The following is a 20,319-nucleotide window of genomic DNA, read 5'->3' on the forward strand; positions in this document are numbered from 1 at the left end:
CGTCCGGAAACCGACCCCACCCACCACCTCTTCCCCGCGCGCGGGAAGGTTCCGAGGCAGCGAGCTCGGAGGCCGAGCTAGAGCGCCGCCGCCGCCGCCTCGCGGGACGGCAGGCGAGGCGGCAGGCGCCATCTTGGTTGTGGGCAGGCCGGGCGGGCGGGGTCCCGGGGGGCGCCGCCGCCATCACGGCGGCCCCATGGCGCACCGGGGACCACCCCCCCCCCCGCCGCCGCCGTCCAGGGGCTCCCGCCGCGGCGGGCAGCGGCGAGGCCGGGTGCCAGCGCCTCCCACAGGGCCCCGGCCCCACGGAGACGGTGGGGTCCCCCCCCCTCCTCAGCCCCACGGTGCCTATGGTGGCGTCCCCCTCCCCGGCCCCACGGCGCCAGGGGTCCCCCCAGCCCCCCCAGTGCCACCTGAGCCCCCCAATAGAGCCAGCAGGACCCCTGCCCCACCGCGGTACTCAGGGGACCCCCCCAGCCCCCCAAAGAGCCCGCGGGACCCCCCGCCCCACTGCGGTACTCAGGGGACCCCCCCAGCCCCCCAAAGAGCCAGTGGGACCCCCCGCCCCACTGTGGTACTCAGGGGACCCCCCCGGCCCCCCAAAGAGCCCGCGGGACCCCCCGCCCCACTGCGGTACTCAGGGGACCCCCCCAGCCCCCCATAGAGCCGGCGGGACCCCCTGCCCCACCGCAGTACTCAGGGGACCCCCCCAGCCCCCCATAGAGCCAGCGGGACCCTCTTGCCCCCCAAGACAACCACTGGGCCCCCCCATCCCCGCCACAGTCCCCAGGCCCCCGGAGGAGCACCCAGCGGCCAGACAGACGGACAGACAGACAGCGGTGCCCGGCAAGCCTTTATTTCGGGGAATCGGGGGGGGGACACGGGGACGGGGACACTCGCCGGCGGTCACTTCTTGACCTTGCCCTGGGCGGCCACGGCCTCCATGGCCTTGCGCACGGTCTCCTCGTCGCCCAGGAACTGCATGGGCTTGGTGGGCTTCAGCGCCGCGTCCAGCTCGTAGACGATGGGGATGCCCGTGGGCAGGTTGAGCTCCATGATGGCCGCATCCGACATCCCTGCGGCGTTTTGGGGGGGGACACGGGGGGGGGACGTCACATGGGGACGCCCAGACCCCCCCCACACCAACCACAACCACCACCGGGGAAACCCGAGCCGGCCGGGACAGCAAAAGGCCACTTGGGTCTGGAAATAGCCCTGACCTTCAGCGGTGGGGAAACCGAGGCAGGGGCCCAAGCAGGGGGACGGGGACGGGGATGACGGGGTGGCACCCACCTTCGAGGTGCTTGACGATGCCGCGGAGGCTGTTGCCGTGGGCGGCGATGAGCACCCGCTTGCCGGCCTGGATCTGGGGGGCGATGTGCTGGTCCCAGAAGGGCAGCGCCCGGGCGATGGTGTCCTTGAGGCTCTCGCAGCTGGGCAGCTCGCCGGGCTGCAGCTCCGCGTAGCGACGGTCCTGGAGGGGGGGGGACACCGGGTGGCCCCGTCACCCGTGTGGCTGCGGGGTGCCCGGCTCTGCCTCGGCGCCCGCCGGTGGTGGCCACCCTCCGCCCCGTGTCCCCGTTCCTCCATGTGTCCCCACATGTCTTCATTTCACCCCCTATGTCCCCATGTCCCCCTGTCCCCATTCCCCCCTTGTCCCCCCATGTCCCCCCTTGTCCCCCCATGTCCCCATTCCCCCCTTGTCCCCCTGTCCCTGTTCCCTCTGTGTCCCCCCCATGTCCTCCAACGTCCCCATTCCTCCATATCTCCCCATGTCCCCCTGTCCCCATTCCTCCATATCCCCCCACGTCCCCATATCCCCCCCATGTCCCTTTGGCCCCCCAATGTCCCTCCATGTCCCCACTCCCCCTGTGTCCCCGTGTCCCCTGGTCCCCGTTTCCTCCGTGTCCCCCCTCATGTCCTCATGCCCTCACGTTCCCGTTCCCCCAAGTCCTTCTCCCCCCATATCCCCACCTCCCAGGTCCCCCCATGTCCCTATTCCCCCCACGTCCCCAACCCCATGTCCCCAGTCCCCCCCCATCCCCATGGCCTGATGCGGGTGCAGGGGTGGGGGTGCACGGGGGTGCAGGCAGGGGTATGAGGGGTGCAGGCAGGGTTGCATTTAGGGGTGCGGGGGGGTGCAGATACAGGTGCAGGGGGGGTGCAGGTAGGGGGTGCAGGCCCAGTCAGGGGTGCAGGCAGGGGTGGGGGTGCAGGGAGGGATATGGATGCAGGTGGGGGGTGCAGGCAGGGTCACAGGCGGGGGTGCAGGCAGGGATATGGGTGCTGGAGGGGTACAAACACAGCTGGGGGTGCAGGCAGCAATGTGGGTAGGGGTGCAGGCAGGATATGGGTGCATGGGGGTGCAGACATGGGTTGGGAGGGGTGCAAACAGAGATACAGGTGCAGACATGGGTGCAGGGGGGTGCAGGCAGGGATACAGGTGCCAGGAGGGGTGGCATGGGGGTGCAGGCAGGGCTATGGGTGCGGGGGGGGTGCACACAGCTGCAGGGGGAGCACAGGCAGGGATACAGGTGCAAAATTGGGTTCGGGGGGGGGGCACAGGCAGGGATACAGGTGCAGCCATGGGTGCAGGGGGGGGCGCAGGCAGGGGTGCGGGTGCAGATATGGGTGCAGGGGGGTGCACGCAGGGGGGGCAGAGGTGTGCAGGCAGGGCTATGGGTACAGGGGGCTGCAGATATGGTGCAGGGGTGCGCAGGCAGGGGTGCAGGGTGGGTGCAGGCAGGGGCCAGGGGTGCAGGCAGGGCTCCGGTGCAGCCACGGGTGCAAGGCAGGTGCAGGCAGGGGTGCAGGCAGGGGAGCGCAGGCAGGGCTATGGGTGCAGCCACGTGTGCAGGGGGTTGCAGGCATGGGTGCAGGCAGGGCTACGGGTGCAGGCAGGGGTGCAGGCAGGGGAACGCAGGCAGGGCTATGGGTGCAGCCACAGGTGCGGGGGGGATGCAGGCAGGGGAACGCAGGCAGGGCTACGGGTGCAGGCAGGGGTGCAGGGGGGTGCAGGCAGGGGAGCGCAGGCAGGGCTACGGGTGCAGCCATGGGTGAGGGGGAGTTTCAGGCAGGGGTGCAGGCAGGGGAATGCAGGCAGGGCTACGGGTGCAGGCAGGGGTGCAGGCAGGGCTATGGGTGCGGGGTGGGGGGGTGCCCACCTTGCTGATGACCTGGTAGTAGGGGTGCTTCTCGTCCATGGGCGGCGGGGGCACGTCGAAGGAGCGCCGCCACACCTTGACCTGCTCCTCGCCGTGCTGCGCCGCCGTCTGCGCCTTGTCGAGGCCGGTGAGGCCGCCGTAGTGGCGCTCGTTGAGGCGCCAGCTGCGCACCACCGGCACCCACATCTGGTCGGTGCCGTCGAGGATGAGCCAGAGGGTGCGCACGGCGCGCTTGAGCACCGAGGTGTAGCAGACGTCGAAGGCCAGGCCGGCGGCGCGGATGGCGGCGGCGCCGCGGCACGCCTCCTCGCGGCCCCGCTCGCTGAGCTCGGCGTCGAACCAGCCGCAGAAGCGGTTCTCCTGGTTCCATGTGCTCTCGCCGTGCCGCACCAGCACCAGCCGGTGAGTCGCCATCGCGCCCCCACCCCCCCCGCCCCGGCCCCCTTCCCCGGCGCGACCGCTGCAACCGCTGCGTCTGCTGCGCCCGCTGCACCCACTGCGCTCGGCACCCGCCGCAGGTTCTCGCCACCGCCGCCGCTCTTATAGCTGCTGCCCCGGACAGAAATAGCCCCAGCGGGACGGAAATAGGCAGTAGCTCCGTCCCCCCGCCCTGCTCCATCCCCCTCCCCCCGGCCCCACAGCCAGCCCCCGGGCCGGGCGCCAGGGTTGGCGGTGCCAAGAGGAGACGGACGGGCGGACGGACAGACAGGCAGACGGACAGGCGGATGGGTGGATGGACAGACGGGGGGACAGATGGACAGACAGGCGGATGGACAGATGGATGGACGGACAGACAAACGGACAGGCAGATGGATGGATGGACGGACAGATGGATGGGCAGACGGATGGGTGGACAGATGGACGGGTGGACAGACAGACGGATAGAGGGACAGACGGACGGACACTGATGGATGGACGGACAGACAAATGGACAGACGGACAGACAGATGGACGGACAGATGGACGGACAGAGAGATGGACGGACAAATGGATGAATGGATGGACAGATGGATGGACAGACAGACAGAAAGATGGACAGACAGACAGCCTAGACGGAGATGGACAGACAGACAGATGGATGGGACAGATGGATGGACAGACAGAGGGTCAGATGGATGAATGGACAGATGGACAGACACATGGACGGACAGACAGCTGGACAGTCAGCTAGATGGACAGACGGATGGAAGGATGGACAGAGAGTGGCATCGGGGACCCCCCCCACCCCGAGCAGGGAGTGCTGGGATGTCCCAGACTGGGGGTGCTGGGAGCCCCCCGAGGGGGAGTGCTGCAAACTGGGAGCACTGGGATCCCCCTAAACCTGGATCCCCCTGAACTGGGAGCACTGGGATCTCCCAAACCGGGACTAGTCCAGGCTGGGACCATGGACCCCCTGCCCCAACTAGAAGCACTGGGATCCCCCTAAGTCCAGATCCCCCACTAAACTGGGAGCACTGGGATCCCCCCAAATGGGAATACCCCAAACTGGGAGCACTGGGACTACCCCAGACTGGGACCATGGGGATCCCCCCCCAAACCCTGACAACACTGACACTTGCTCAAACTGGGACAACTGGGAGCTCCGCAAACCCAGATCCCCCCCAGACTGGCACCATTAACCTCCCCAAACTGGGATTACCCCAAACTGGAAGTACTGGGATCCTCCTAAACCTGGACACCCCCCAATCCAGTACCACTGACACCCCCCAAACTGGGGCCACTGGGACCTCCCTAAACCCAGATCCCTCCCCAAACTGGGACTACCCCGGACTGGGACTACCGGGACCCCCCCAAACCCAGCCACCGCCAAACTGGTGCCACTGGGACCCCCCAAACTCAGGACTGACCCAAACTTGGACTAGTGGGACTGCCCCAAACTGGGACCCCCCTCAGACTGGGACCACCCCAAACCCACGACTACCCCAAACTGGGAGGACTGGGACCACCCCAGACTGGTTCCTCGGAGGATCCCTCAAACTGGGAGCCCGGAGACTCCCTCCCAAACTAGCACCCCCCAAACTGGGACCACTGGGATCCCTCCAAACTTGGTACTGCTGGGATACCACAAACCAGTACCCCCCCCCCCAAACTGGGACCACTTGCCCCCCCCACAAACTTGGCCCCCCATAGTACCTGGACATCTCTGGGTCCCCCCAAATTCAGACCTCAAGCCTTCCCCCCCCCCCCGGTCTGGGGTGCCCCCAGTGCTCCCAGTACAGCCCAGATGAGCGGTCCCAAATGCCACCTGGTGGCACAGGCCTGAAAGGCACCCTAAGGTGGGGGGCACTGCCCCCCACCCCCAGCTCATCCCAAATGCCAACTCCTGCCACCCTGCTCGGGGGGGGGGGAGGGGGATGTCAGCTCATCCCCCCCCACCCCAAAATAGGCCCAGAGACCCAGCCCCGGACGCCGGGGTCCCTGCTGCGTCACCGCTGGCAAATCCTCCTGGGAATCGGCTCCATGCTGGGGAGGCCATGGCCAGACCAGCTGCCTGAGCCTGCTGGTGGCCTGTGCCCATGGTGCTGCTGCATGGGGCACGTTCACTCTGAACCCTACCGAGGGCCTGGTGTGCCACAGCCAGGCTGCTGCAGGAGCAGGCATAAGGTGAGGAGAAGGCGCTGGGGAAACACCGACAGCCCAAAGCTGCTCTCCGTACTCCGGACTCACTCCCATGGAGCACGTGGGTCCGTGGCAGCGCCGGAGAGCCAGGAAGGCCCCGGTTTGGCCAGGAAAGGGCCACATCCTGCCAGAGCGCCACGGCCATGTCCTTCCTCCTGCTGGGGATGCAACAAGAGCTGGCACATAGGAACAGCCCCGGATGCCGTGACTCAGCTCCTCCGAGCCGCGTCTGCCCAAGAGCCACAGGTGGCTCAGCCCTGAGCAGCACCCAGGGACACGGCCCCGAGCACGGGGTGCAGCCGGACAGGATGGCACCCAGGGGCACAGCCGCAAGCAACACCCGAGATGCGACCATGTCACCCGGGCCACAGCCCCAAAAACCGCCGCAGCCCTTCCAGGGGGGGTCCCAGCCCCTGTTTGCCCCCAACACCTCCTTTCTGCCCCCTTCCCTTTCCCAACCACCCTTTCCAGGATGCAAATCCCCACATCCACCTCAGCCTACAGCGTTAACCACAGCAGCCAAACGCCCAGCGCTAAGCCGAGGTCCTTCTATCCACCTAAATGGCTGAGGAGGTGCATGCGGGGTCTAGGCCAGGCTCAGGACCTGCCGCTCTGGCAGAGCACCCCGGATGGCCGCGCTGAGGCCGAATCCCAGCAGCGGGACACCCCAGCAGCTCTTCCACCCCTCAACTCAGGCTTTTCCCCGGAGATTTGCACCCAGCAGCACGGGCAGGGCCTGCCCCAGCCTGTCTCTCCCGCCCTGGCACCCAGGCAAGCAGCAGCACGCTCAACAGCAAAGCCAGGACCAAGCCCTCCCTCCCCAGCTACCCCCAAACCCCGCAGGGAGCAAGGCCAACACAACAAAAAGGATTTGGGGGAGCAAGGAGAGGGATGGCAGCAGATACAGGTCTCGCCTCCCCCTAAAATGCCGCACCACATGGGTGAGGGTCACGCAGAGGGGCTCCCTTGGGATCCCCATTAACCACCCGCAAGCCAGGCAGGCCGCGCCTTTCTCCAGGAAGAAGGAGGCAAGAAAACCAGGAAGCCTCACAGTGGTTTAATTCGTTTTATTTAGACTCATAAACGTTAACTCTGCAGTCCTGCTAGACTGTGAACGTGGGGGGAATGAAACCCAATAGAAACGCAGCAGTAAGTCAGGAGCACAAGGATTACGGGGGGCCAAGCGGCACCGGGGTGCGCTAGCCCGGGCTACAGAAGGAATGGTCGGTCGTTAAGACAACAGGTTTTGTTTTTCCTCTTTCTTTACGAGAGCTGCCCACAATCGGAAATGGTGATCTTCTTGCTTGTTTTGCCATCTTTTGATCCGCAGCGCTCCATGGCCTCCACCACGTTCATCCCCTCCTTGACACGGCCGAAGACAACGTGCTTGCCATCCAACCTGCAGGAGAAGCACGGGGGTCACATCTGGCCAGCTGCATCCCAGCCCCGTTTGGCACCCGCCCCGTGGCGCATCAGCGCTGCCACCCCAACGGGAGATCACCGCTAAAAGAGCTTTGAGCGGGATCGCAATTCCTGCAGGGGTGAGGCCGCAGGGCTCGAGCGCGTCCCACGGCAGCTCTCCCATACTCACCACTCAGTCTTGGCAGTGCAGATGAAGAACTGGGATCCATTTGTGTTGGGGCCAGCGTTTGCCATGGACAAGATGCCAGGACCTGTGTGCTTCAGGATGAAGTTCTCATCGGGGAACTTCTCCCCATAAATGGACTTGCCACCGGTTCCGTTGTGGCGTGTAAAGTCACCACCCTGCAAAGCAGCAGTGTTTCAAGTCACCTGCTTGTACTTAAGTAATTTGGAAACTCATGGAATTGCCAGAACATCTCATCCACCTCTTTCCCATCTCCCTGCGAGGGGAACGAGCCTCATGACAAGGGGGGGAGCCACTTACCTGGCACATGAACCCAGGAATGATTCTGTGGAAGCAGGACCCCTTGTAACCAAATCCTTTCTCACCAGTGCTCAGAGCACGGAAGTTTTCTGCAGATTCAGAAAAGAAAACCCAAAATCGCTCATTTGCCCGGCGGTTAGCAAACGAGAGCTACAGACACTATGAAAAGAGGTTTAACGCAACTGCAGCGCAGCCTGCGCTGCTTTACCAACCTGCTGTCTTGGGGACCTTGTCTGCAAACAGCTGCAAAGAGGAAAAAAACAAGGCATTAGTCCGATCAGGGTGCTGACTGGCTGCTAAACATCAAATGAGCAGCCCCCCAGCTGAAGGCTACAGCACCACACGCTTAACCGTCCACACCACCACCCCTACACACACCTAGTCCTGCTCCAAAAATGACTAGCTCCTAGGTATCACCGCATTTGGGATCACTCTTGCTCTTTGGAGTTGACTAGGCACTGGGGAAACACCTCCAGGAGGTGGATTTTGGCTCCAAAGCTGCTGCAGCACAGACGGGCTTCTGGTGCTGCAGTCAGATTTATAGCCCTCAGCCTCGCTCCACAGCGCATTATTACCCACCTCTTGCTTTTATCTAGAGGCATTTGGAAACTCTGAAGTAATAGATGTGGCATCTAAACAAGTTTAAATATGCTGCATGTGTCATGAGCAGAGCAGATGCACATTTGTTCCGGGGACCCGGATTAAATTAAAAGCCTATTCGACTCGAGTCCTCCCCAGCAGGCGCACGATGCCTCCGAATTATTTCGATGCCTCCGAATTATTTCGGACGGAGCCGAGGGAGCGAGGAGTTATCTGCATAGCAAGGCGTTAGCTACGCGGGGACCACGCAGCCACTGCAGCCTTGCGAGAGGAGAGGGCTCTCGCGTTCGCACGCAGGCTCCGCAATGGAGCGGTTGCGGCAGCACAGCCAGTTCCTGAAGTGCAGTCCCCGATCCGTGCCAGACGTGCTTTACATCCCTCGGCTCCCGTTTTGCAGGGCGCTAAACGCTTATGCAGTGAAATCCTGGAGCCATCGATCGGGTTCCCTGGCTTTTTGCTACCCACCGAGCAAAACGGGCGCTAAATGCCCACACTAAAAACCCTTTGCGGGACTTTCCTCCTCAGAGAGGACTGATTTACGAGGCAGAAGAGACTTCCCCCAAACGCAGCCTTGTCTAAGGGATTACGTCAAGCTGCTCCTCGGGTCTGGGGAGCCCCGCTCGTTCCTGACGCAGAAGAAAGGGGCAGTGACCCTGCTACGAGAGGCTCCGACAAAATGGCGGCCCCAGGCAGAAACGCACCATCCTGCCAGGGAGAAAGGGACTCCGCACGCTTCACCTGAGACTCCTGAATAGAGGATTGACGGCTCAACAAGGACAGCTCAAAGCTTCCCAGGAAGCGCTGCCACAGGCTACGAGCCAGCACCTGGCACGGCAGCCTTCACAGCATACCAAGAATTCAGGGTGGCATCCAGCCGCCGTGCCTCTAGGTGACAGTGGCCAATTAGGACCACGGCAAACGAGGAGGGGGGAAGGAGGGCGGCTGCCAGCACGCTCGAGCAGCAAGCCAGGCGCCGCAGTTTTGGGATGGCACCAGGGTTTGCACTTCTGCTTTCCCCGAGGGTGACAAGTAGCGGTGCTCTTTACAGGAGGCTGCAAGCTCCGCATCAGTATTTGGCACCCTGCGCCTCTGCACGCAGAGGAGCTTTACAGGTTAGCTGAGCCGCATCCTTGCCATACTTCAGCCCATTCAGGGAAGGATTTTCCACAACCCCCCCCCCCCAAAAAAAAACACCCGAGGACATTATCCAAGCACGGCTGCGGCCAGGTGGGGCCTCAGCTCCTTTGTTTCACCATCTCGCTCCCGAAGCAAAGTCTCCTCCGGGACCGAGGCGGGCAGGCGCAGAAGGGCTCCGGCTGGAGCCTTCGGGGCCCGGCAGCCTTGGTGCAGGCGGCGCTGCTGCGGCCCGATTTGGGGGTTATTCAGAAGCGGGGGGAGCTGCTCGAGGGAGCCCCCGGGCTCCGGAGCCCCCAATCAAAGCGGAGGGAGCGGCCGGGGAAGAGGCCGTGCCCGTGGGGGGGAGGGGGGAGGCGCAGGGCGAGGCGGGCGGTGGCTCAGGGCAGCCCCCCCCCCCGTCGCGGAGAGGGGGGGGGGGCAGTGGAGAGGCGCTGCCGAGGCCGCCTGGGGTGGGGGGGGGGGGGAGGCCGGCAGCGAGGCGGGGCGCTGCCCCCGGCGCCATGAGCCTTCCCTCGGGGCCGCAGCGCGGGAACCGCGGCGGCGCCACGTGGAGGCGGCGCGCGCGCCCTCTCCCCCCTCCCCTTCTCCCCCCCCCCCCCAACCCACTGCGCGCAGGCGCAGTGGCCGCCGCGGCCCCTCACCCCCGCCCCTCCCCCCCTCCCGCCTCCGAAATGGCTCCGCTCTCCCCTCACGCCCCGGCGAGGAAATGGCGCCGCCTCCGCCGCGGCGGCCCCCCCCACCTCGAAGGTGACGCGGCCCAGGGGCTCGCCGTTGGCGGCGATGTCGAAGAAGACGACGGGGTTGGCCATAGCGGGAGGCGCAGCGGCGGGAGGGGGGAAAGGAGGGAAGCGGAGCTCGGTGCAGCGGCGACGGGTCCTCGGCGACGAGCGCGGCGCAGCGGAAAGAGAGCAGCCGCCCGCCGCCCTTATATACGGCGGCGGGCGCCCCGCCTCCCGCGCGGCGCTGGCCAGTCGCCGCTCGCGGCGTCACGGAGCGACGGGGCGGGCGGCCAATCGGCGGCGCCTCATTGAAAAGAAAAAAGGAGGGGAGGGGGCGAAGCGGGGAGGCGGTGGGCGGGGCGCGGGGCTCGCGCGGGCCCGCCGGGCGCGCAGGGAGGGGCGCGCATGCGCGGTGGCGGCTAAGGGGGGGGAGTGTGGGGCGGGGGGGGGCGCGGGGTTGGGGCCGGGGGGGGGCGGTGTGGGGCCAGCGTGGGGGTAGGGGGCTGCGATGGGGGGGGGGCAACAGGGGCCCGGGGAGGTGGTGTGTGGGGCCAGGATGAGGGACAGGCAGTGTGGGGCGGGGTGGGGATGTGGGGCACGCGTGGGGGATGCTGGGTAGGGGCTGGGAGATGTGGGGCTGGGAGATGTGGGGCAGCGTTGTGGGGCTAAGATGGCAGCTAGGGGGCTGGGGTGGCGTGGGCTGGCTGGGTTGTGGGGCTGAGATGGGAGATGTGGGGCTGGGGTTGTGGGGCTGGACTACGAGGCTGGGGTGGGAGGTTTGGGGCTGGGCCCTGAGGCGTGGGGCCGAGCGAGGAGACGTGGGGCGGCGATAGGTGCAGGGCCGAAGGGTGGCACTGCAGGGGGGTGGTGGTGGGGAGCCCCACGGCACCCGCCCCACAGAGCAGGGGAGCACCCATGGGTGGGGGCCGCCGAGCTGCAACCCCCCCCCCCCCCGCCGAGCTCTTCCCACCCTTCGGAAAACGCATTGGCAAAGCCCGCCGTAACCCGTCTCGCCGTTTCCCCGCAGCGCTGGAGGAGGAGGAGGAAGAGGAGGAGGCAGCTGCCAGCCCTGGGGACCCCATGGATTTGGGGGGGGGCACTGAAGCTGCCGCTCTTCACCCCCATTTCCCAGCCCGCCGGCGGCTCCCGGCCCTGCAGCCGCGCCGGGGTTTTTCCATCCTCCGCGCCCGGCGTTTCGGTTCATGCCGGGCCTTTTTTTTTTTGCTTTTTTTTTTTTTGCTTTTTTTTTTTTTGCTTTCCGCGCCGCTGGAAGCTGACTCAGAGCCGCGTTTGGGGAGCGCGGCCGCCTGCCCACACGCTGTTATGGCTAATTTCGGCTGCGAGCCGGTGCGGAGAGGGGGGGGGGGGGTGGAAAAGGACCTGCCGCTTCTGCTCCGACAGCTTTAATCACCCGACGTTATTAATAATAATTAATCGCCAGCATCCCAGCATCCGGGGCTGGGGGGAGGGAGGGAGGGCCGAATACCTGCATTAATGAGGCTCGCCGCCGCCTTTCCCCGCTCCGCAAAGACATCCTGCCCCCTGCGACTTGGGGCCGCTGCCGGAAATTTCCAGGAGGCTCCGTGCGGCTCCCTGCAGCTCGGCTGAAACCCCCGGGGAGGCTGCTGCGGCACCGCGGAGCCCCTTCTCGGCTGTGCCGGAGGAGAGGCGAGCGGCGAGCGGAGGGAGAAACCCTGGAGACCCGGCAGCGCCAGGCCCCGTGGGAGAGCAAACGGAGCCATGCTGGCGCTGCTGCCTTCCCGGCGGGGCATTTCGGCTCCGGGCAGCAGCGGCGAGCCGTGCCAGGAAGCGTGAGCGGCGCCGGGTGCATCCCACGTGCTGTCGGGAGCGGGAAGAGCCGTTCCCGGCATCGCAGCGGGCACCGCGCCGCGGCGGGCACGTGTCCTATCTAATCCGGCCGCCAGGCTTCGGAGCCGCTTGGCGGTAGCCGGGATGGGCTTTAGCAGCCCGGGATGAGCCGGGAGACGGAGGGGACGCCGGGGCCGGTCCTGCCGCGGCGGCGGCGCTGGGCTCCCGCCGGCGTTAGTTGTTCGCCCGCCCGAGGGCAGCGGCCGCAGTGGCGGTGGCTCTGGCAAAACACGGGTGGTTTTTCCTTGGCAGCGCCGCCGTTAATGATTGACGGAGAAGGGGCACGGTTCGCCGCCCCGCCGCGATAAGCTTGGGAAGGGGGGCAGGATCCGGCCGAGCCGCCCGCCCCGATTCGGCACCTGAAGGGGGCCACCGCCGCGGCGCTACCAGGCTGCCTGCCAGCGACTTGCGTGAGCCCCACCAAAAAGAAATCCTTTAATAGAGAGCGATAATGAAACGATACACGAGAACTAAACGAGAGTCATCGGCACTCGGACACACGACTCCGGCACGGATGGCCCGGCCGGGGCCGCCGGGGGGGGGGGGAAAGGGCTCAGCCGGGCGGGCGCAGGGCCCTTGGGTGCTGCCTGGGACACGGTGGCGGGTGGGGGGACGTTTCAGTTCGGTGCTGTAAAATCAACCCCCCCCCAAGCCGGCGGGCACCGGCTGGGCCCGGGGAGGGGGGACTGGGCAGTGGGGTGGGGGGGTCCCGTGGGACGGTGTCGCGCCGTGGGGCTGGCGTGGCCCCCGTGGAATGGTTTATATTACAAACTAAAGAAGCGTATGCACATTTATACAGGGTGGGGGGGACACGTGGGCTGCGGCTGGGGCTGGGGGGGGGGCGCCCGGAGCAATGCACTTGCCTTTAAATACACGGGGAGGGGTGGAGGAGGCAGTAGTGTTTCTACACTATGTACAGCGTTGTGCTTCTCGGGACGCGGCGGCGCTGGAGCCGTGTCCGTCTGTCCGGCCGGCCGCCCCCGCTCGCCGGCTGGAGGAAGGGGCAGGGGGCTGCCGCCGCGGAGGGCAGGGCGCGGGAGAGACGGCGCGCGGGTGCTTCCCGGGGCGCCCGGCTCCGTCTGCGCCCCCGCGGCCGGGCGTTTTGGGGGGGGGGGCGAGACCGTGGTTGAAGGCCCGGATGGCGGCGGCGGCGGCGGGCGGGGGGCAGCCGCGGTGGGGTGGCGGGGGGGGGCCGCGCCGGGCGAGGACGGCTCAGTTGTTCTCGAAGAGCGAGAGCAGGTCGTCGTTGCTGTTGCTGGGGAGGTCGGGGGGGCCCAGGTAGGAGAGCAGTTCGTCGGGGTTCGTCAGCTCGGGCAGCAGCTGCGGGGGGGGGCGAAGGTGGCACCGCTCACACCCGGCACCGCCGCCGCCGCCACCCAACCCGGCATCCGCCGTCTACCTACCGTCGGCATCCGGCAACCCCCCCTGCCCGCCCCAGGGGTGCCCGGTGCCGGCCCGGCGCCGCCGTACTTACGTCGAGGGCGGGCTCCGGCCCATCCGCGTTCCCGGCAATTCCCGGCTGTCCCGCCATGCCCGGCCCGGGATTGAAAGCGAGGTCGGCGGCGTGCGCCGGTCCCCCCGGCGCGCTCTGACCCAGGGGCGGCCGCGCCGGCGCGCTCCGGTGATGCAGCGGTTGCGCCGGTTGGGCGCCCAGGGGTGGGTTGTGCAGTCCCTGCTGCACGGGGGGGTGCGAAGGGTCCATCCGGGCTGACGGAGGCAGCTGCGACGGGCGGAAACGCGGCCGTGAGAACCTCCGTCCCCATCCCGCTGCACCGTGCGCCGCTGCGGCTGCCCTGCGCCCCCCCCCCCCATCCCGAGCCCCGCCGACCTGTCCGGAGAGAGGGGGCGCGGGTGGTTTTTCGGGGGTCAGGAGACTGCTGGGAATGTCCGACTGGTAAGAGATGGGGGGCGGCCCCGGCGTGAACTCGTTCAGCGTCGGCGTGCCGGGATTGCCGGGAGGGAACGACTCCGGGAAGCTCCCGGGCCCTGAAAAGTTGGAACCTGCGAGATTAAAGGAGGCGGTCGGGGAGACGCCGGTGGCACCGAGGCTCCGGCGTCGCCCCCGTCCCGCGGGCGCCCCCTCACCCTGGGTGCTGTAGTCGGCGGCGGCGGTGGCGGCGGCGCCCGCGGGTGGGGGAGGCAGGGCCGGGAAGGGCGAAGAGCCGGGCCCCAGGGCCGCGATCATCTCCATGATGTTGGGCAGCACCATGTGCGTGGGGCTCATGGTGCGGCAGCGTTTCAGCACGGGCCCGTCCTGCTCCTCTTTGACGTGGATGTCGGGCTTGACGGGGACGGGCTTCCAGCTGCACGTCGGGTCGATGGTGATCTCCTCGTAGTCCGAGCTGTGTGTGTGGGGGGGCAGCTCAGAGCGGGCCACCCTCGCCCGGGTGCGACCCTGCCCCACATCCCCGAAACGGGGCCGAGCGGGGTCCCACGGGACGATGGGGACGGGGCACGGCACTTACTTTTGGATGTAGATGAGGATGCCCAGCATGTACTGGTCCACCTCGAGCCCCTCCAGCAGGGCCGTCTTACTGCGGGGGGGGGGGAAAAGGGGGGTAAGAATGGCGCCGCCGCTCACCCGCCGCAGGCAGGGAAACTGAGGCACGGCCGGGGTACGGGGGCCGCACTCACTTGCAGACGGGACACCGCCACGTCCCCCTCTCGCAGTTGAGCTGCAGGTAGGACTCCAGGTCGAAGCACTGCGAGGGAAGGAGAGCGTCGAGGTGCTGTGGCAGGCGCGGAGAGGGGGTGCCACGCCGGCCCCTGGCCCCCCGCCTCCATACACACCTGTATGTGCCGGCAATCGTGGCCTCTGGCGGGGAGTTGGATCCTCCGGAAGGTGATGGGACACTTGAGGGACACCTTGATGGCCGTCTGCTCCACGCCGTCCTCGCCGTTGGGCCCCGGGGTGCCCGGGATGGTCCCGCTGCTGAAGTTACGCTTGACTGGGGGGGACGGACAAGAGGGTTGGGGGGGACAAGAGGGACAGGGGGGGGACAAGAGGGATGGAAGAGGACAAGAGGGACAGGGGGTCCGTAAAGGAGCACCAAGGGGGGACACCGGCCGCGGTGGCACCCCGAGCACAGCGCCCCATGGCCTGCCTGGAGCTCCCGCCGAGAATGCCTCGTCTCTCCCCGCCTGCCGAGGGACCCAGGCGTCCGGGCGTGGGGTGGACGGACAGACGGACGGCCGCGGTACTCACTTTTGGTGATGCAGTGCTCGGCGGGCAGCAGGCGCTTCTTGATGAGGCCCTGCAGCACCGAGCGCACCGAGGGCCGGTGCACCAGCTGCAGCACGAAGAGGTGCGACTGCGGAGGGGCGAGAAGCGGGCTGAGACGGCGCCGGCGCCGTGGTCCCCCCCCAACCGCCGTGTCCCCCCCACCCCAACTCACGCAGCAGCAGGCGGTGACGGTGATCTGGATGGTGTTCCTGCCGGGCTGGCACACGTGCTTCAGGTAGAGGGGCTTGTGGGAGGTCTTGTTGTCGCCGCGCTCGATGGTGAGCGGCGTGGCATTGACGCTCACCTGCACCGAGGCCGGCCAGTTGGTGTTCATCTGCCGGTCCTCGTGGTGGTAGCACTTGAACTGCAGCTCCAGGTCGGGCCTGGCGGTGGGAAGAGAAGGTTGGGGGGGGGGGGGTGCCGTGGGGGGGGGCGCCGCCGCGGGGGGGGGCGCCGCCGGGCCTCACCTCATCATGAGGGTCTTGTAGACGGAGTCGCGGAGCTGGAAGACGTGGTTGCTGACGGCCAGGTTGTGCTGCAGGCGGAAGGGCTCGAGCACCACGCCGTCGCGCACCGGGAAGGTGAGGCGCAGCTCCTCACCCGGCGCCCCGCCTGCCGTGGGGCACCAGCCGGGCGTCAGCAGGGGGCCCTGCCCCCCAGAAGCCCCGCCCCCCAGAAGCCCCACCCCTGCATGAGAAGCCCCTCCTGCTCCCTGAGGCTCCACCCCCCACGGTGGCAGCCCTGCCCACTTAAGGCCCTGCCCCCATGCAGGTAGACCCTCCTGCTCCTGGAGGCCCCACCCCCCAGGACAGAAGCCCCTCCCACTAACCCCACCCCTGCCCCATGTAGGTAGCTCCTTCTCCTACTCGAGGCCCCACCCCTATGATGGAAGCCCCACCCACTCAAGGCCCCACCCCTATGCAGGAAGCCCCTCCCACTCCTCAAAGCCCCACCTCCATTAGAGAAGCTCCTCCTGCTCAAGGCCCCACCCCTATGACAAGCCCCTCCCACTGCTTATGGCCCCACCCCCTCTTCAGCAAGCCCCTCCCACTGCCTCACTCTCCACCCCCTCCACCTGCCCCCTCATTGGGCAGCGCCCACAAGGCTCCTCCCCTCCCAACTGCCATGGAACCCCCAGCCACAGCCCCGCCCCCTCTCCTGCAAGCCCCACCCACTCCCTAGACTTCTCCTCTTCCAGCCACCACAGAACAACCCCCCCCCCCTTAAAAGGGCCATGGCCAAGGGGGGGGGTCCATGCCAGCTGCAGGTGGGCCCGCGCTGGGGGCTCAGCTCCGCGCGCCCCCCGGCCGTGCCCGCGGCGGGTCCGGGGTGGTGCCGAGGGCCCTTACCCGAGGGCGACGGGTGCAGGGAGTTGATGCTGGGCTTGATGTCCGGCAGGAAGGGCGACTTGACGTCCTGGCCCGGCGACATGTAGGGCGGGATGCTGCTCCCCGGCGTCATGGGCGGCGTGGGGTTCCCAGGCAGGGGCGAGCTGGGGTATCCCGGCATCGACCTTCCCGGCTGCCAAGGCGCCGAGCACCGTCACCGTCATGGCGCGAGGGGCCGCCGCCCGGCAGGGACGGGGGCCGTGCCGTGGCGAGCAAGCCGGCCCGTGCCCCACACCACAGGGGACGCTGGCATCGGTGGCCCGCGCGGCGGCGCCATGACTCACCCCGTTCATGGCAGCCTGGCCGTAGGTGCTGAAGTTGGCGCTCTGCCCGTTGAACTGGTCGGCAGGCTGGGAAAAAAAGAAACCGGGATTGGGAATGCAGAAAACACCCGCGGGAGATGCCAAGCGCCCCGGCTTCTCACCCCCGTGCCCCACGTACCTTGTAATAGGGCCCGGCGCTGCCCGAGGCGGAGAGGTACTGGCCCATGCCCTGCTGCATCCTGTGGCCGGGGTAGGACGGGGACGGCGCCGAGGGCTGGGGGGCGCTGGGGGCGTACTGGGCCCCAGCGGCGGGGTACTGCCCGCCCTGGAGGTACTGCTGCGCCGGATAAGCCTGCGAGGCCGAGATGAGAGCGTCGGCGCGGGGAAGGTGCCGGTGCCGGCGCGGGGGCCGGGCGCCCCGGCGCTCACCTCGTTCGAATACGCTCGCTTGACGCCCTGGCGCGGGAGCTGCTGGCTCTGCGGCGGGCCGGGGTAGGCGTGCTGGGGCATCCTCTGGGCGCCGTACAGGGCGTTCATGGCGGGCGCCCGCGCGGGGCTCATGTTCATGGGCGACAGGCCGGAGGGCCCCATGACGCCCGCCATGCTCGCCGGGTTCATGCCGGCGGCCACGGCGGGGCCGCGGGGTCCCGAGTGCGGCAGGAACTGGCTGTTGAAGGGCTGCCCGGCTCCCATCTGCAGGCCGGGAGAGGCGAGCGGTCAAACCGCGGCGCTCGAGCCGGAGCCGGAACCGGAGCCGGCCGCCGAGGCCACCGCCACTTCCTTACCGCTCCGTACTGGCTCAGCTCCTGGCTCTGCTTCTCCTGCAGCGCCGCCACCGTGGCCGTGGCGGTGGCCGTGGCGGTGGCGGCGGCGGCGGCCACGGCGGCGGCGGCGGCCGCCTGCGTGAAGTCGGCAGGGGGCCGCGCGGCGTGCGAGGGCAGCCCCATGCCGCCGGGTCCGTTGGGGCTGCCGGCGTAGCTGCGGGCGGAAAAGAGAAGGAAGGAGGGAACGGGTGCGGCGGCTCGCCGGAGCCGCCGGCCAGCGGCGCGCCGCCCGCGCCGGCGGCCTTACCTGCCGCCGAAACCCGGCCCGCCGGCGTAGGAGCCCCGGCCGTAGACGCTTTGCTGCACGTAGCCCTTGCCGGGAGCCCCCTCGGCGAAAGGCTGCTGACCCATGAACTGCGGCGAGTTCATGCCCGAGCCGGCGCCGGCCATGCCAGGCAGCAGCGGGGTGCTGGAGCCGTTCCCGCCGGGACCCATGGGGTTGCCGAAAACCTAAGCGAAGGGGACGAGGCGGAGAAGGAAGGTGAGGCGGCGGGGAGGGCGGCGGTGGCGCGGGACCGCCGGCGGCCGGGGGTACCTGGCTCTGCGAGGTGTTGCTGACGCCCCAAACGGTGGTTACCACGGAAAGGGATCCTGCGGGCTGGTTAGCGCTCGGTTGCCAAGGAACTGCCTCGTATGCAAATGAACCATCACTAAAAAGCAAAAACAAGTTAATTAAAAGGCAGCGGGAGGCGAGGAAGGCCGCGGGCGAGGGGAGGAAGGCCGCGGCGGCGGCGGCAGCGGCGGTGCTCACCCGTGCGGCGTGGGCGGCAGCGACGGTTTCATGGGGTTCATGGAGCTCATCGGCGGCGGGCGGGCGGGCGCGGGACGGCGCTCGCGTGGCCGCGGCGGGCGCAGCGCTGGCGGGACGGCGTCACCGGGGCTGCGGGAGAGGGAAGGGCGTTAGCGGGGGGGGGGGGGCGGGACAGGACGGGGGGCACCGGGCGCCCTTCGCCGCGGCACCGACCCCGGCATCCGGGCGGCTTTCCCCCCCCACACACCCTCGGTGGCGTCCCCCGCGCGGGGACTTGGCGTCCTGCCCGGCACTGGCACGGCGACGGCCCCGCCACGCGCCCGCCCATTTCCGGTGCCCCCCCCCCAAAACGCCACCGCTGCCGCGACCCCTCGCGCGCGCGGCACGTCCCTCCGAAAATCCCATGCCGGGCGCCACGCGCGCCACCGCCGCCGCCGTGACCTTTCCCCGGCGCCCACGCAGCGGGGGGGAACCTGCAGGGACTTTCCGCGCCGGCTTGGGAGAGACGTGGCCCCCCCCCACACACACACACCTCGGCCACGGCCCCCTGCCCACGGCGCTGTCCCGGGGTATTTCCAGCCCGGCCGCGGCAGCCCGGGCGCTTTCGGTTCCCTGTCGACCCCGCGCCGTGACGCGGCGGCCACGGCAGCCACGAGGACGGAGCCGTGGGATGGGGACACCCTGGCGCTAAACCCCGGTGTCCGGACTTGCAGCCCGGTTCCTGCGGGTGCTGGCACCCACCGGCCCGGCACCGGGTGCCACGGATGAGTCCCGGTGGAACCGGGCGCCCACGACCGTGCCACATCCCGTGGCCGCTTCGTGGCTCCCCTTCGGGGAGGGGGCTTGGCCATGGCGCCACTCGGGGATCAGCGGGCACCTGGTGGTGGCACAGAGACGGGGACGAGGCCCCACGGGGGGATCCAGCGGGGAGGCCGTGCGCCGGGTAAGATGCCGTGGTGGCACAAGCCACCTGGGGAAGGGATGGGGCACCAGTCGTGTCCCCAAACCTGTCCCGGGTCCCCCAGGGTCAAGGGCATGGTGGCACTGCTGTGACAACAGCATCCCTCTCCTGGGTCCCTGAGGGATGTGGGTTTGGTGGCACCACCGTAACAACAGCATCCCTCTCCCTGGTCCCTGAGGGACATGGGTTTGGTGGCACCACTGTGACAGCAGCTACCTGTCCCTGGTCCCTGAGGGACATGGGTTTGGTGGCACCACTGTAACAGCAGCCCCCTGTCCCTGGTCCCTGAGGGACATGGGTTTGGCGGCACCGCTATGACAGCAGCTACCTGTCCCTGGTCCCCAAGGGACGTGGGTTTGGTGGCACCATGACAGCAGCTACCTGTCCCAGGTCCCTGAGGGACGTGGGTTTGGTAGCACCACTGTAACAGCAGCCCCCTGTCCCTGGTCCCTGTAGGACATAGGTTTGGTGGCACCGCTATGACAGCAGCTACCTGTCCCTGGTCCCTGAAGGACGTGGGTTTGGTAGCACCACTGTAACAGCAGCCCCCTGTCCCTGGTCCCTGTAGGACATGGGTTTGGTGGCACCACCGTAACAACAGCATTCCTCTTCTGGGTCCCTGAGGGATGTGGGTTTGGTGGCACCACTGTGACAGCAGCTACCTGTCCCTGGTCCCTGAAGGACGTGGGTTTGGTAGCACCACTGTAACAGCAGCCCCCTGTCCCTGGTCCCTGTAGGACATGGGTTTGGTGGCACCACCGTAACAACAGCATTCCTCTTCTGGGTCCCTGAGGGATGTGGGTTTGGTGGCACCACTGTGACAGCAGCTACCTGTCCCTGGTTCCCGAGGGACACGGGTTTGGTGGCACTGCTGTGACAGCAGCCCTCTGTCTCA

General features: G+C 67.9%; 3 protein-coding genes across 3 annotated transcripts; all 3 read right to left on the minus strand.

Moving 5' to 3' along the window:
- Positions 1-847: 847 nt before the first annotated feature.
- Positions 848-3,578, minus strand: PGAM2 (phosphoglycerate mutase 2). Its single transcript, XM_067312355.1, has 3 exons — positions 3,165-3,578; positions 1,294-1,474; positions 848-1,076 (listed from the first exon to the last, which is right to left on the minus strand). Exons 1-3 carry the CDS (start codon positions 3,576-3,578, stop codon positions 907-909), a joined length of 765 nt encoding a protein of 254 aa, XP_067168456.1. The 3' UTR covers positions 848-906.
- A 3,257-nt stretch (positions 3,579-6,835) lies between these two features.
- On the minus strand, positions 6,836-10,339 carry PPIA (peptidylprolyl isomerase A). Its single transcript, XM_067312234.1, has 5 exons — positions 10,167-10,339; positions 7,902-7,932; positions 7,690-7,778; positions 7,375-7,547; positions 6,836-7,182 (listed from the first exon to the last, which is right to left on the minus strand). Exons 1-5 carry the CDS (start codon positions 10,233-10,235, stop codon positions 7,047-7,049), a joined length of 498 nt encoding a protein of 165 aa, XP_067168335.1. The 5' UTR covers positions 10,236-10,339; the 3' UTR covers positions 6,836-7,046.
- A 2,081-nt stretch (positions 10,340-12,420) lies between these two features.
- On the minus strand, positions 12,421-18,585 carry ZMIZ2 (zinc finger MIZ-type containing 2). The gene is made up of 18 exons (XM_067312233.1): positions 18,464-18,585; positions 18,248-18,362; positions 17,960-18,162; positions 17,674-17,866; positions 17,318-17,581; positions 17,067-17,240; positions 16,910-16,975; positions 16,587-16,758; positions 15,705-15,849; positions 15,410-15,620; positions 15,220-15,325; positions 14,805-14,962; positions 14,649-14,716; positions 14,480-14,548; positions 14,100-14,356; positions 13,843-14,015; positions 13,489-13,734; positions 12,421-13,334 (listed from the first exon to the last, which is right to left on the minus strand). Exons 1-18 carry the CDS (start codon positions 18,511-18,513, stop codon positions 13,227-13,229), a joined length of 2,778 nt encoding a protein of 925 aa, XP_067168334.1. The 5' UTR covers positions 18,514-18,585; the 3' UTR covers positions 12,421-13,226.
- Positions 18,586-20,319: the final 1,734 nt, after the last annotated feature.

The sequence above is a fragment of the Apteryx mantelli genome, chromosome 29 (assembly GCF_036417845.1).
Source record: "Apteryx mantelli isolate bAptMan1 chromosome 29, bAptMan1.hap1, whole genome shotgun sequence".
NCBI classification, from domain to species: Eukaryota; Metazoa; Chordata; class Aves; order Apterygiformes; family Apterygidae; genus Apteryx; species Apteryx mantelli.

Bases quoted from the DNA above. Each gene is read 5' to 3' on its own strand.
- PGAM2 (XM_067312355.1), bottom strand. From the start codon at position 3,578: ATGGCGACTCACCGGCTGGTGCTGGTGCGGCACGGCGAGAGCACATGG. The intron at 1,475-3,164 runs GTGGGCACCCCC...CCCCCCCTCCAG, and splicing joins ACTACCAGGTCATCAGCAAG to GACCGTCGCTACGCGGAGCT. The intron at 1,077-1,293 runs GTGGGTGCCACC...AAAACGCCGCAG, and splicing joins CATCGTCAAGCACCTCGAAG to GGATGTCGGATGCGGCCATC.
- PPIA (XM_067312234.1), bottom strand. From the start codon at position 10,235: ATGGCCAACCCCGTCGTCTTCTTCGACATCGCCGCCAACGGCGAGCCC. The intron at 7,933-10,166 runs GTGGGGGGGGCC...TCCTCTTTGCAG, and splicing joins TGGGCCGCGTCACCTTCGAG to CTGTTTGCAGACAAGGTCCC. The intron at 7,779-7,901 runs GTTGGTAAAGCA...CTGAATCTGCAG, and splicing joins CAAGGTCCCCAAGACAGCAG to AAAACTTCCGTGCTCTGAGC.
- ZMIZ2 (XM_067312233.1), bottom strand. From the start codon at position 18,513: ATGAGCTCCATGAACCCCATGAAACCGTCGCTGCCGCCCACGCCGCAC. The intron at 15,326-15,409 runs GTGAGTTGGGGT...GCCCCTCCGCAG, and splicing joins CCGTCACCGCCTGCTGCTGC to TCGCACCTCTTCGTGCTGCA. The intron at 14,963-15,219 runs GTGAGTACCGCG...CGTCCCCCCCAG, and splicing joins CGAGCACTGCATCACCAAAA to TCAAGCGTAACTTCAGCAGC.